The sequence below is a fragment of the Pagrus pagrus genome, assembly GCF_965226575.1.
Source record: "Pagrus pagrus genome assembly, chromosome: 23".
NCBI classification, from domain to species: domain Eukaryota; kingdom Metazoa; phylum Chordata; class Actinopteri; order Spariformes; family Sparidae; genus Pagrus; species Pagrus pagrus.
The window spans coordinates 4,092,746-4,107,864 of NC_140205.1; the positions used below are offsets into that span (position 1 = coordinate 4,092,746).

At 39.6% G+C, this 15,119-nt stretch overlaps 2 protein-coding genes across 2 annotated transcripts in view; both read right to left on the reverse strand.

Annotated features, from left to right (window-relative positions):
• LOC311252791 (uncharacterized protein) overlaps positions 1 to 7,602 on the reverse strand; it is a gene marked incomplete at both ends in the record, with an annotated part of 14,136 nt that extends 6,534 nt beyond the window's left edge. Inside the window, one exon of the mRNA XM_084346330.1 lies at positions 7,056 to 7,602. Within this exon, the coding sequence (XP_084202456.1) occupies positions 7,056 to 7,602 (547 nt within the window). The remainder of the gene's footprint in view (positions 1 to 7,055) is intronic.
• A 707-nt stretch (positions 7,603 to 8,309) lies between these two features.
• On the reverse strand, positions 8,310 to 13,324 carry LOC311252873 (uncharacterized protein). Its single transcript, XM_084346479.1, has 7 exons — positions 13,197 to 13,324; positions 11,318 to 11,744; positions 10,666 to 10,800; positions 10,445 to 10,506; positions 9,815 to 9,976; positions 9,272 to 9,385; positions 8,310 to 9,173 (listed from the first exon to the last, which is right to left on the reverse strand). Exons 2-7 carry the CDS (start codon positions 11,733 to 11,735, stop codon positions 9,126 to 9,128), a joined length of 939 nt encoding a protein of 312 aa, XP_084202605.1. The 5' UTR covers positions 11,736 to 11,744; positions 13,197 to 13,324; the 3' UTR covers positions 8,310 to 9,125.
• Between the last annotated feature and the right edge of the window lie 1,795 nt (positions 13,325 to 15,119).

A 15,119-nucleotide genomic window follows, 5' to 3' on the forward strand; every position in this document is an offset into this window, starting at 1 on the left:
ACCTCAGGACAGTTTCAAGCAGTTTGTGACGACAAAAAACTAACATTTTCAACCAAAACATGATCTTCTCCTCACCCTAACCAAGTCGTTTTTGTGCCTAAACCGAACCAGATCATAAGCACAGCGTTGTCGCAACATAAATTAGAAAACTGAGCCTAAAGAACTGTAAAGTTTAAACATATCTGCAGTTTGCAGAAACGTACACTGCCAGCATTTATTCTGGGTTGCAAACATAAAACATATAAACAGTTAATTAGGCTATAAACATAAAAATAACAGGAAATCATTCTGTGCTGCATTTAGTCCACCAGACGACAGCTCTCATATTTTGATGAAGTTGCATTGCGTTGTGGCAAAAATTGAGTCTCTCAGCTGTTTTCCCAGACACCCCTGCATTGTTTTGTTTGTTTTGTTGTTGCCCTCTGCGTTGGCACGTCCACTGTGCTGATGTAGAGGCTGCCGCTGTTTGGTCCGGTCGATTCTGACTCTGGTTCATTTTCCTCCTCGGTTTGATTAGTTTCAGCCACTGACTGTATGAAATATGGACGGAGCTTTTGGTTCTGAATAGTGAAGCCGATGCTGACGTCGCGGTGGGTTTACAGTTGGTTCGGGTGGATTGAGTAGCAGATGGACCAAAACAACCACACCAAGACACTTCAGAGGAAGCGGTCTCAGTTCAGTCGGTGGATCAGTGAAGGAAAATCTGGATACAGCGTCAGAGATTTGACTATTTGGGTACAGAATAACCCGGATAGCTCCGACTGTGTGAGGCCCATGGATCATGAACATAAGAGACTTCCACCAGCCAAGCAGCCAATCGTGTGGTTTAGCTTAATTACAGTGAAATCATATTGGCTTTTAATTTGTCTACATTGTTGTGGGTGCCTTTTATACCTTCTCAAAATAAAAGAGAAACAACGGAGAGGCAAATGTGCCGTATTAAAGGATAATGCATCATTATTATTGTTACCATTTTGATTTTAAGCGTGTTGTCTGTCTACATATGTTTCCTAACATGACACCATGTCAGGGCTTTACACCAGTAGAGATCATGAGCTGCAAATGCCTGTACAGTAGAAAACAAAGACAGGTGTGTGTGTGTGTGTGTGTGTGTGTGTGTGTGTGTGTGTGTGTGTGTGTGTGTGTGTGTGGGGACAGGTGTTTGCTAAATACAGCAGCCATCTGTTCTTTTCTGTTTCTTTATATTGTTTCTTTATTTCCCTTTTAATTCTTCCTCTCGACACGTTCGGACACGTTCTCAGGTGATTTATCTGAGCCGGAGGGAACAGAAACTATTATCGTATTACACACACACACACACACACACACACACACACACACACACACTGTACAGTGTACACAGACACACTTAGTAAATAGCTGCAGACACAATGCGTGTGGATGACACTGGAGAACCTCGACACAACTATGTTTTGTTTTTAGTTTTTAACTTTTTTTCTCAAATTCAATAAAGAAGCTCAGTATAAACTTGTTTTAGGTTGATATTTTTAATAATTTCTTCCGACACGTGATATTTTCTGTTTCCTGCTGCCATGAAACACATCTCAGTTTACAGTGAACAGGTTTGTCTCTCGCTGAGGAGGAAGAGGAACAACGAAAAGTGCAAATAAGATTCTGATCACATATTAGATAAATATCATTACGTATTTTGTAACTGAGAAAAAAAATCTCTGAAGAGTTGAAAATTTTGTTTTTTTAAAGCTTGAAATCTAATTATAGAAAGTTTTGGGAGACTTACATAATGTTTTGAGACTCTGAGAGATGTGTTCAAGCAGCCTTTCAACACATTATGCAAGCCTTCAAAACCTTTTAAGATTTCAACCTGTTCAAGCTTTCCTTCAGTTTAGAAATATGTTCATCCAATAATTATAATCTTTTGAAGAAATCAAAAAATCTGGAAAACCAAGTTGTAAACACGCTCAAGACTCACCGGAGTTCCTCCACAGCAGGATGACTTCCAGTCGACCGGAGCGTCGCATCACTTTTGGAAAGCGATAGAAAAATCCCGACACTCTCCTCAAAGACTTGCCGAAGTTTTTGGCAAAGCCCATCGCTCGCACACACACACACACACACACACACTCACTCAAACACACACTCTCTATCAGCCACACACAATAATCCAGATTTAAATCCACAGAGACTTTAATGTAAATCCAAAATTATCCCTCATGATGTGTCTCCGTCTCTGCCAGCTCTCAACTGTTCCTCTCCTCACACACACTGACCCCCATTTGTGATTGTCTGCATAAGTGTGTGTGTGTCAGCTGCCATCCTTTGTTTGTTCAGTCGCTGTGACAGTTTGGCTCCACGAGACACAACACAACACACACACACACACACACACACACACACTGAGAGGAGGTGAAGGCAGACTGTAGACGGCTTCAGTATTTTGCACAGTGGTTCAAAATGAGCCTCCATCCTCCTTCATGAATGAGGCAACACTACAGTGTGAAACTCTCTCTCTCTCTCTCTCTGCTTACATCACCCGCTCTGATTATAAAACATCAACCGCTGCTGACAGGATTCAAAATGAAGAAGAAACACTTGATATATAGTTGTTTATATATTCACAGCAGGCCCCTGGTGTAAATGAACATTACAAGTCCAACATGATGCTAATCTAAGAGCCACTAATACACGTTAACACTACAGATGAAGGGTCATGGGGTCATTGAAGATGGCTATTTTTGAGAGAAGAGATTGAAATCAAGCTGGAGCTGTTAGAGACACTTTAATGCCCTCTGCCGAACCCACAGTGTACCTGGTGCAACACTAAACCCGATCAGACAAAGACTTCCTGATCTCTGCAGCAGGTTTCTGTTACTTCAGCTGGTAGAGAACGAGACAAACGAGACAAAGGGCGAGAGACCCACAGGAAGAGTGGCAGAGAGAGAGAGAGAGAGTCCTTATCCAGGCTCATCTGACCCACTTTGAGACACATTGAAACGTGAACACGAGTCCTGTTTATGTTAATTTACCGGGATGAACAACTTGGGTTTCTCTCTCAATCAAAGAAGCAACAAGTGTGGTTTCATATACAGTAAAAATATAGATACATATATTTCATTATGTTTTCATCCTGTGCTCAAACAGACATGTATTTACAGGTGTAACTTGCAAAAACTGGCTAGAATTCAAAGGCAGCTCCAAAACTGTAGAGGGCAGCATAACCGCTTACTGCTGCTCACTATATGCTTCCATTAGCAAGTTTGCTCAACTAGCCGTGAAGCTAAGTGACCCTATTATAACCTGTACAATGCCGGACAACATAACATCATATAAATGATCGATCAGAGTTTATTCGTGGATATTGAAAATTCTCCTGAATAATCTATTTAAAAACCCAGCAGATTTTCTGAAAATGTGTCGTCACAGTGCTGAAAATTGTTTTTATTCGCTCACAAAAAGTTAACGTTATTAATAATATATGTTTTTTTGCAGGATACGGACATGTTGAGAAAAAAAATGTACAGAAAATAAAACTGTAGTGTTAAAGGAATAAATAAAACATGTTATAAAAAATCCAAATAATTAAAGAATATAGATTTAATTAGCATGTATGTCAGCAAGTATCAAGAAATATGTTTGAGGGTTTTAAGCAACTAAATCTATAAATAAATATATCAATAATTGTATGATTAAATACCTAAATAAATGAATAAATGCATCATTTTAAAACAAAATGTTTAAATAAATGACCAAATATTACTTATATATTTAGTTTAAGCCCTTAAAAGCTTCCATAATATACAAACAGGGTGTCCATTACACAGTTTGTCCACAAGAGGGCGCTGACAACAAGCTGCTCTGTAGTTACGGCACTAAAACAAAGTTCAGTTTGTTTCGCTGTTGTCATCTTTTGTCCACAGGGGGCGCCAGAATCAACAACAAAGTCCCCTTTAGAGGCTTTAAAGGATAAGTACCGTTTTTTACAACCTGGACCTTATTTCTGGCAAAAGATATGGTCATTTACTCACCCAGATAACTTTGGTGTCATTCGGCGTCGTTCGGACGAAATTAGATCCAGTGTAGCGGCGATATATCCATATAATGGGAGTAACGGGGCATCGACACACAGCCTCTATATAACACATTATCTGCCACGAAACTAGTTCATTTCATCAATATTTTGTTATGAAATGCTAGCGCTATTAGCCTCTGAGTCCGGGCTCGTCTATTGTCAACATCCGGGGTCTGTAGGCTGATCTACTACCTCTGACCTGGAAGATGTCGTCTCTGAGCTGCGCGCGCACCCGCGACAGCGCGCCTTGTTTACCTGTAGCTGCTGCTGCTAGTTTGACCCCGGATGTTGATAACGGACGAGCCCGGACTCAGAGGCTAATAGCGCTAGCATATCGTAACAAAATATTGATGAAATTAACTAGTTTCGTGGCAGATAATGCATTATATAGAGGCTGTGTGTCGCTGCCCCGTCTCTCCCATTATATGGATATATCGCCGCTACACTGGATCTAATTTCGTCCGAACGACGCCGAATGACACCAAAGTTATCTGGGTGAGTAAATGACCATATCTTTTGCCAGAAATAAGGTCCAGGTTGTAAAAAACGGTACTTATCCTTTAAGTGAGGATTTGAATATTCTGCATCACACTGGGTAAAGTTCAGCATCATAATCCGTTCATGACAAATTAATATTTAAAAGAAAAAGCTAAACAAAGCTGCTGTTGTTGCTCAGCTGAGTCATGCGTGACAGTTTCTGCGTGTTAATAAGTGAACTAGTGACCGACAGAGCTTGCGGAGAGCTGAAGGACGTCAGCGATGAGACGTTTCCCTTCTAGTTTTTATCTGAAATCATTTTTGTCCTTTTGGGAAGGTTGATGAAATTCAGATGGAGTAATGGGCCTTTAACGGGCTTCCTGAGTGGCAATCAACTGCGGAAACAGCTTTTAAACGAGCAGAAACATCAGCACACACACTTAATACACACACACACACACACACACACGAAGTCCATCAGCTGACGGAAACACAGAGCTCGCTGTGCTCGACTGTTATCTGTAAACATAACGAGGTTAAAAGGCTGAATGGACGAAGAAGGGAGAGTCAGAAGTTTGTTCTGTATCCGTGTCGACGTCAGCCTTGTTTTGGTGTTGATATCTGTTATTCGTGGACAGGATACAACTCTGGTTGCTTATTGATCTGAACTAAAATACATAAACATAAATTATTAACAAGTGCAAAAACATTTCATCAGGTCCTTGTGTTTTAAGTTTATAGCCTACTTTTATTTGATGGAAAACTGAATGGACAGATTTTATTTAGGCTACTTAGTTATGGTTTATGGTTTGCGTCTTGTTGCGTGTTGTTTCCTATCTCTGTCTTTTTCGTACAATGTTTATTTTTGTGTTGTATTTTGTGATAAAACCACTTAAATGTTTAATTGTGACTTAATAAAATGCCTTGTAACAACAGCAAAGGCAAAGCAAAAAAGTTACCTTACACAACAAACTTGCAAAACAGCAAAACACCTGAATTTGCTGCAGTTTTAGACATGAATTCTACTTTACATGTGCTGCATATGAGCTATAACTGATAAATAGTGTGACTGATGATGAGATTTCAATAACTAAAATGAAAGTAATTGAGTAAAAGGAAGAGAAAGTGGCCAAACTTTCACTCAATGATGTTTTGCTAGACGTCTTCAGGCGTAACAGATTTTTCGAACAGGAGAAAAAGATGAATCCTGGATGAAAGCAGTAGTTTGAATATTCAAAACGTCTCATTTCCATGAGGACACAAACAAGAGGCGCCATGGCAGCCATGTTAGGAGCCGACACACGAGGAAGAAGAGTCTTTTTCTGTGTTTCCTTTATCTATTGTTAATTGTCAGACAGAAGTGGACACAGAGGGAGGTCCGCAGTTTGTACTGGAGGAGACACCGAGGCTTGTTTCCTTTACAAGACCTGAACCGGTCCGTCTGCATACCGACTGCATTCCAGCTGCTGGGCTGCGTTTCAGAGCCGTGCCTACTTATGTCATTAAAGCAGCTTTAAACATGTGGTTTCCACTTCATGTCAAACCCTGTTACCCAAAATGTTGATGACAGATTTATTAAAACGGGTTAAATGATTTATGAGCTCCCTGAAAAGGTCAATCTGGATGTGAGGGTGCCGCAAAGCAAGGAGACCTCCCCGGCTCATTTATGACTCTGTGAACCCAAAAATCAGCAATTATACTCAGATATAAGTTTTATATTTGGTTTTATTTCACAGAAAAACCTGCCTGCCTTTACTGACACTTATACCTTTCTAATGCTAGTGTCTTTCATGGACATGAGGTTAACATTTGATGTCATTGTTGATCAGTCTGTAGGGTATTTACTGTATAGTTTGATGCATTTTGTCTGTAAAATGTCATTTAGACGCTTAAAAAATTATTTGTTGTGTTTGACCAATAGTCTATAACCTAAAGATATTAAGTTTATGGTGATATAAACCTGCAAATCCTCGCTGAAACAACCAACCAGACTCAATGCAATTTTCTGCGTATTTTAAAATATACAAATCTCCTTTTTGTTTGTTTCAACAACGTATTACAATCCCTGCATTGTGGTACGGTGCCGGGTATTTAATTCTTATGGAGAATAGTGAATTATTTTCATATTAATGCATTTTTTTTTCTTCTTTCACATTAAACAGTCAAATTTTCAGCTTCCGTGCCAATACTGTTCATTATTAGACTCAAAAGTAGTGTCATTCACTTCTGATTTACTGGTTTAGAGGCTTATTGATTAGATACTCATTGTACAAAATACCAATAATACACTGGTGGTTTATGGGCGGCTGTAAAGAGAGAAACAAATCTAACAAAAAATGATTTTTTGTTGATTTTGACATGAAAAACTGTCAATCTTAAAGCCCCTGATTACTATTATTACATATGATATATTATATTAATATCTGAGGCCCCTGACAAAGTTTGACACCCAAGTGAGTCTTAAACTCCTTCTGAGGGGGCTCAGGAGTCCACCCACCAACACCCCTCTACTCCCCATCTGCAGACTCACCTGCGCAGGTGAGACCCTCCTGGAAGATGTACTGGCAGCACACATCACACCAGGTGTTCTCGCCTCCAGACTCGAAGCTGTGTCCCTCCCCGGACTCCTCTCTCACCCTGGGGTCCTTCTCTCCGGGGGTGAAGATGGTCCTCACATCGGGGGGTCTGAAGCCTTTCTTCCGGCTCCTCACTGGCCCTCCACCGGGTCCTTCCATCCCGTTCCCGGCTGCTTCTGGCTCATGACCCTGTAAACCCTCCGCTGGTGGTGGTTTCACCTCCGGGTGCCCTCTCTCGCTCCAAGCCGCCTCCAGGCTCTCCAGACTGGCCGGTTGAGACGGAGACGCATGCCGCCGCACAGCTCTCACCGCCACCGCGCCCTTGTTGGCCTTGGAGATCCGCATCTTAGCGCCCGGTGGCGGCCAAGTCGCCTCCGGTGGCTCGGTCAGTGTACCGAGGGACTTGTTGACGTGAACGGTCTGCACGGTTAATGGAGAGTCATCCGTGACCGCGGAGCGCATGGGCGCGTATTTCCGACCCTGGTGCACGGCGTTAAACATCACGCACACTCCTCAGTACGCTGCGTAACGAGTCTGTTGAGGTGTGTAAGCTGCTGGACAGACAGGTGAGACGTCATCGTAAGAAGCGATGACACCGACCGATGTCTCGTGCTGAAGGTGTGCATGTTTGTTGTCGGTAAGCAGGTTGAGGCAGTCTCGGTGCGCAGGGGAACGGGTTGGATCTCATTTCACTGGGGAAATGCCGATACGATCCGGGGAGTACACGCCAAACTCCGTTAAGAAAAATGCAGATTTAAAGATTATTCTATTTTAACAACCCGCAATCATTTTTGCAAACTCGATTCAAGTAACTCAATGAATCAACGGGACTGTCCTCTTTAATTCGGCATGATGTATAACTTTTGTTTACAGGTGGCACGATGCTTTAAATGCCAAAGTTTTTTCCTCTGAGCAATAAACCAAATCTCCAAAGTTGAGATCTAAATAAAGCAAAGTGCTGTTGTCGCTCCTTTTTTATATGCCGAAATTATCAAACAATTGATATGACAACTTGTCACTTAGTGGAAGCACTGGCAAAGTAACTACAACATAAAAAAATGTGAAAACACTGTAAATCATCCACAATTCAAATGGAGTTCATGAATGATCTGTTCTCGAGACGTTTGTTCCTCCTCTGTCCACAAGATGGCGTCCTCTTTATTAAAATGTAAAGTTTCTTCTTCAGCAAAATCCAAGAACAGGATGTAAACATTGTAAAAAAGTAAAGGTCTTTATTTCATTTTCTTTATACACATGGCAGTGATGATGTAGTTATGATATTGTTGCTGGTGAAAATCAAGTGTCCAGTTTTATTTCTTTCATTCTGCTGCACAAACAAATCTTTTGATAAATAGTGAGAATTAAGAACAAAGTGGAAAACATCGCTGGGCTTCAGAAATACAGCTTATTGTTTTTTAGTAATGTACTCGTGTCGTAAAATTAAAAAATAAAATATAAAAATCACAGTACAAAAGATTTTTGTTAATATTGCATAAAAAAAAAACATGAAAGATGCATCATAAAAAAATTGAAACAAACTTGGCACATTGCTGAAGTGCTGACAAAAATCATAGTCTTGTCAAAATATATTGCTTTTTTCTACCAAACTACAGCAGGAATTCTGCAGATTTAAGAAGTCTGCAGCTTCCCAACATAACATTTAAAATCACATTACTGTAGTTCATTGCTTAAGCTGTTTTTTCTTTGGCTCTGGATCCCTGTAAGACTCAAGTCACACTGAAACATCACGCTTTAATATTTTTATAATGCATACAAATACGTTAATGCTCATCAGGTCATCCATGTGCATGTAAACTGTAATGGCAGAACATGCCAAATTTAACGCTCTCGGGAGCACCCTAAACACCTCGATAAGAGTGATTTCAAAGATGACAGATATGTATATATACACATAGGTGAGGTGTGCTAATGGTGGGATGCTAAAGCTCTCCACTTCAAGTCAAACTGAAGGGATGGAGTGAAGCTGAAGGAACGGAGTGGCAGATTTCACCACTTCTTTCATTTCAATGGACTTCATCTTCATCCTCGTTGTCACTGTGAAAAGCTTCCTCCTGCGAAAGACAAGAAAATATCAGCATTAATTTGAAAAAGGCTTCAAAGAGCAGACTATTTTAAGAAGGTATTAACAAGTTGTGTGTGTTTGACGTACATATCCTCCCTCCTGCTGTGCCCAGGATGAATAATGATCCCGCAGATATCTGGCGCCATGATCGAGCATTCGGCTCATGGGCAGGGTGTTCACTGCTGACAGACGACTGGTGGCCTGCCGGAGAACAGAAACATGTTCAGCTATTAACCAAAACAGACCTTTAAAAAGAGAAATGATTCAACGAGGCCGTTTATATTCCAGCCAAATAAAGATACAGTCTGAACACTTCAAGGCAGGATTTCACTTTTAAGATGGTCACTAGAGCTGCAATGATGAGCAATAAATCGATCGAGGGAACATTGCCAACTTTTCTCGACAATCAATTTTGTTGTTTCAGTTGTTTTTCATTCAAAAATGTCAAACATTTTCCGTTTCAAGCTTCTAAATGTGACTATTTGCTGCTTTTCTTTCTCATTTAGGACAGTAAATGAAGAGTCTTTGTTGGTTCGTCGTTGTAGATGCTGCTTCATTCGTTGTCTTCCAGTATGAAATACTACATGGAATAAAAACAGTAAACCATATAAACTGTAGAGTTGTTCTCACCTCGAGGGTCACAGCGATCTGGGTTTTGGGGGACGCTTGTGGTCCCAGAGTGTTGGGTTCAGTGTTCATGAGGCCCATCCTGATGAGAAGGGTCCTTACTAGCCTTTCAAAGAAACGGTAGTTCCAAAAGAGCTCTGCAGCGATGTTGGCATCTTTCAGCACCTGATGGAGACAAGAAACATCTTGTGTTTAGTTTCATCACTGAGACAGATTTAATTAATACAGAGGAGATACCTGGCACCAGTTCACACTCTAAAATATGTCTTTTAAAAATGCTTGATGATATAAATGTAATTTACGCAAAAATATTGGGTTTTTTGGAGCAGGATTATTTTCACTACTGTAGGTCAAAAACAGCCAGTAGCTGATAAATTCTTTAAAAAAGTTGTACATTTGTGAAATTTAGAAAGACATTCTCAATATGGTGAAATATGGGAATGCTGAATGAGTGCTGCAATGTGTGGAAGTTTAAAACTTAAGAAGCAGTAAGACATCATATAAACCTATACAAATACAATTTTTGTTTTGCAATTAATTCCCCAAAAACGTCCTACAACATGCTCCAAAAGGTTGAGGGAAATGTAAGATATACATGTAGGTTTTAATGTCAGAGAAGAAGCCGTTTCTTACCGTCTCGTTCAGTCTGTCTCCTTCGTCCCTCAGCAGCAGACCGATCACTTTCTCCACTTCATCTACACAACAGAACACATGATTATCAATCAAAGCACAGATTACAAGAAGGTCTGTGCAATAAAGTTTGCAGAATCAGACTTAAACGTAGATATGTTGCGTCTCATGCAAGAAGATTTAAGTATATGTGTTTATTCTGTAGGCAGGAAACCAAAACTCACTGTCAGTTGGTTCACCTTCTGGTGCATCCGACTCCAGTTCAGGACGAGTGAACGGGATTTCACTGGCGATCGCTGTCAGTCGTTCCGCCACCTTTTCCAACTCATCCTTTTCTTCGACTTCGACTTCATTGGAATCTAAAACAAACAGAAGTCCAGAGAAATACAAACACACGTGTTAGAAATACAGCAAACTAAATCAAATCAACGCTCATTTCTTAGACCACCTTTCCAAAAACATCCACACTCTGACAACCTGTGACGTAGAAGTGGAAAACTCTACCTGACTCACGACTACCTGCTGGTAATAAAGCAGGAAAAGCCTCTGACTGCACATCTCAAACAACATAACTTCCTAACTCATGAGCATTTCAGCAAAGGTACAGAAATGACTCAGCAAGTTTTTACGACTTACAGGAAGCTAATGGCAAATGTGTCACACAGGGGAGAAACCATGGAGGTGAATTTCTGGTAAAAACATTGTATGATATGAAAATATTCTGTAAGTAATGATCATTTTCATGATCAACAAATCTGTTATTGCACAGAGAAAACAATGATTCTGATTATTCGATAATGAAAATAAATCCGTAGTTAAAGCCCTGATGTGTTGTGAATGTACTGGGGTTAGCTGAGGCTACATTTTATCACTCACCTCCCATAATAACTAAACCTCTGGTAGCGACACCAGATCTGTTCACAGTACTTTGGGCCGGTTCTTTGTCGTCTGTCTGAGGTTTGATGCAGGGAAGAAGTTTCAACAAACGTGCGACTCCCTTCTTCCTCTTCCTCTCCTTCTTCTCCCCCTCTTCTTCAGTCTTGGCTGGAGTCGGAGCCGACGATGGTCCGTTTGAATGTGCATCCCCATTAGATGCACTCGGGCTGTCCTGTGTGAGAGACTCAACGTTCTGAGTTGGCCGTCTCCTTGTTGCATAGGCCATCATCAGTCTGAGCTCCACCGTGTCCGCCATGCTGTCCTGATCTGAGGTAGAGTTACGGTCACAGTTTGTGCTGCTGGTGACGTTGTTGTGGTTGGAGATGGGGTCGTGGATTTCCACGTGACCGTTCGCCATGTTGCTTCACTGTTGATTAAAAATGAAAGATCATCAAAATGATAAAAGTTAAAAATGAAATTGTCACTTAAGAAGGGGGTTAATCTGGATGTGGATGTGGGAATTGCTTCTGTGATGTGTCTTTACTTATTTCTGTTATTCTGCAAGAAATTTTGTTTTTTAGTTTTTATTATAGATTATTTTGCTGGGCAGGTAAAGAAAAACTAGATTTGGAGATACAGAGAAGATATTCAAGGTTAGCAACAGTCCGGTGTCGTCCTTCTTCATGTTTTCTTGGATGTGAAGATTAGCTGCTTTTCTTTATCATAAGATGAATATCTGGGATTTTTACTGTTTTTCAAACAAAACGAGCAATCTGACGAGATTATATTTGGTTCTGGGAACTTGTCAGGGGTATTTTTGTGATTGTAGATTATTTTAATATATAAACTGCAAAATAAGTTTGTAAGATTCAGTGTATTCACTCCTTAGTCTTTTGTTCTTCCTACTCTTCTTATTCTTATCAGTTTCACGTCCATTTTGATCATATATAGGCCCAAAACAAGTGATTCTTATTCTTATCATATTGATCAATCAAGTAATCATTATTCTTTATAAATGTCAGAAAACTGTGCAATAATTAACCCCCCCAAAAAATGTACAATCATTTTAAAACAGGGAGAAGCCGAACATCTTTAGTATGAGAATCTTGAAACAGTCCAAGTTTATTAATAAATTAATTTTTTCAAAATGACTAAAACAAATTTCTGTTGATTCATTCAAACTGACGTGTTTGTTTATTATGACTTTATTTATGTTTTGACCTCGTATAGCCTGTGTTCAGCAGATAGCCTGAATATAAACACCCCCCTCTCGTGGTGTGAAAGTGAGGAAGTATCTGGGTCATGTCTGGGCATGTACCTGTAGAGGTCAGCCCAAATATTAACCAGCTGTTTCCGCAAACACACGACAAAATAAAACAAAAATAAAAAAGATTAACTGTCACATGGCATGTTTATTTAATAGAGGATATACTTAACGCTGGATTTAAGTCAATTTCGCTGATCTACGAAGCTCGACACGTTTGTATTAAGACTATTTAACTGTACGAGGTCAAAGTACGTGAAAGTACATGAAACAAATATGTCGATATAAGTCTTAACGTCTTAACGTCTAAAATGGCGGAACGGTTTGGAAACAGAATTATAAAACGTTACCTGTTAGTTTCCTGTCAGTTCGTTAGCTCTGAAAGAGTTATAAGCTGAGCTGGAAAATGATTAAAACCGATATTTATCCGACTCTAACTTTATTTAACCGTTATTCAAAACGTAAGTAAGTATTAAGCTAGCTAAATTCAACGTTTGCCATTCATAACGTCACTTACTCATCTGCCAAACTACCAAAACACACTTTACACCGCGTGTCAACAGCTAAATCACGTATGTACAGTATTTTGAAAACATAAAAAACACGAGTACTTACGGTCCAAGTGATAATAAAGCCGGTAAAACAAACTAAGTTATCCAACAAGTGTCTCCTGTCGAGTTTACGACCGAATAACCTGTGCCCGAGTCTCACTGCCCCTTTTATTCAAACAGTCGGAGAGTAGGCCTACGTCACCTCATGACGTGGTGTCTTGCGTGATGACGTGGCTGTATGCAATATTTGCCGTTCGTGTGAAAAAAACTACTTATTCGCTCTATTTTTGAGTTTTTCTCGAGTTTTTCCGTTTAAAAATCAATACAGTGATTAAAATATCGATTGAGAATGTGATCACAGCAAGAGCAGAGTTCAACAAAGTGTAAAATGTAATGAATTTCTTTGCTCTTTTCTATCTAGACGAAAGTGAAACTGAGAAATAGTGACACAGCAACAAAGTCAACAAAGCAGGGAGTTTCAACTTGATTTTTAAAAAAATAATGGGATTACTCAAATGATGTTACAGCTGTACAGTCCGGTATGCTTTGTCATTATGCCTCAAATATATGTACAAGATTTTATTTTCTTCCCATGAACATTTCACGTTCATCACAAAGTTAACAGAGGGGTTTTTTCTTTGTGGTGACAGAAACTTCCAAAACAAAGTTAAACCTGTTTTTTCTGACGCGTCAGTGACGAAGTCTTTTAATGAATGCTTTGTTGTGGCACTGAGCTGTGGCAGCTGTGGCAGGTAGTGTGAATTAAACTAGAAAAAATGTTTCCTGCGAAAATACAGTGTGAATGCTGACTGCTGAAGTGATTTAGCAAAATCTGCTGAGTGTGCTGGAAAACACTTGCCTAATGCATAAAACTATGAGAATGAATGGTCAAGAATTTGCAGAAAAAGCTGATTTTTTCAAAAGCTGAAAAGTCAGACAGGCTGAAAAGTAATAAACTGAAAGAGCTTAAAAAGCTGAACATTTTGATAGTTGAATGGTTTCTATAGCTCAAAATTTGTAGGAGGAGAAGCGGCCCAAAAAACATACAGAAGCAGGAATAATAATAATAATAATAATAATAATAAATTCCAGAAGAACAATAGTGTGAATGCTGACTCAGCATTCACACTAATAAAAAAAGACAAAGCTTACATTCTTATAGATATTTTTCCAAGCACAGTTAGTTATGAAATCAGGGTCGGGCTCCTAAAAATGGGTTAAAATGTCTTCAGTCTGAAGTCTTTAGAGAAACTGGGAACTTTTAAAAAGTAATAACCTATATTTTGTTTCAGATTGAGCCTACAAAGAATTCTTCCTCTTTTACAACAGCTGTCTTCACAAACATCATGTGCAAACATGGCGTAATCATAACATGACTCACGAGTCATGGGAGACCTTCAGCCGTCACAAACAGAATTAAAGGACCATATTAAAAGACCTTAAATTCAAGTTTGCAACCAGTGTCGATGGATTTCATTAAGCCTTGATTTTTTTTTAGGAGTCACAAGTAAAAAAGGTAGAAAACTACGAGTGTAGAAACGTCTGTCCACCGTAGTTATCAGTGATTTTCATCCTTAAAGGGGCGATTTGTAGTTCAGAATTTCTAAAAATGGTCATCATACGAACTCAGAAATATTTATTTTGTCCATAACTCAAGAAACAAGCTGTTCTCAGAGGAAAATAAGGTCCCAGAACACTGTTTGACCCTAGAAAGGTGGCGGGGTCCGCCACATATAAACAAAGTAAAACAGTGTGAAATTGTGTTTGTTTATTTAGTTTGTTGAGGCAGAAAAAACTACATAGTGTACCTTTAAGTTAGTTGCTTCACTTTAGCTTTGTGTGTATTGTTATTACGTACAAAGCTACGTGACGTTAGCGCGTCACTCAGTGTGGCACCAACGTTGCCAAACGACTGGAGTCAAAATCATTTTTGTGTTTTCTCTACATATGTCTCGCTCCATATCTCACCTATAAACCAGTTTCAGGC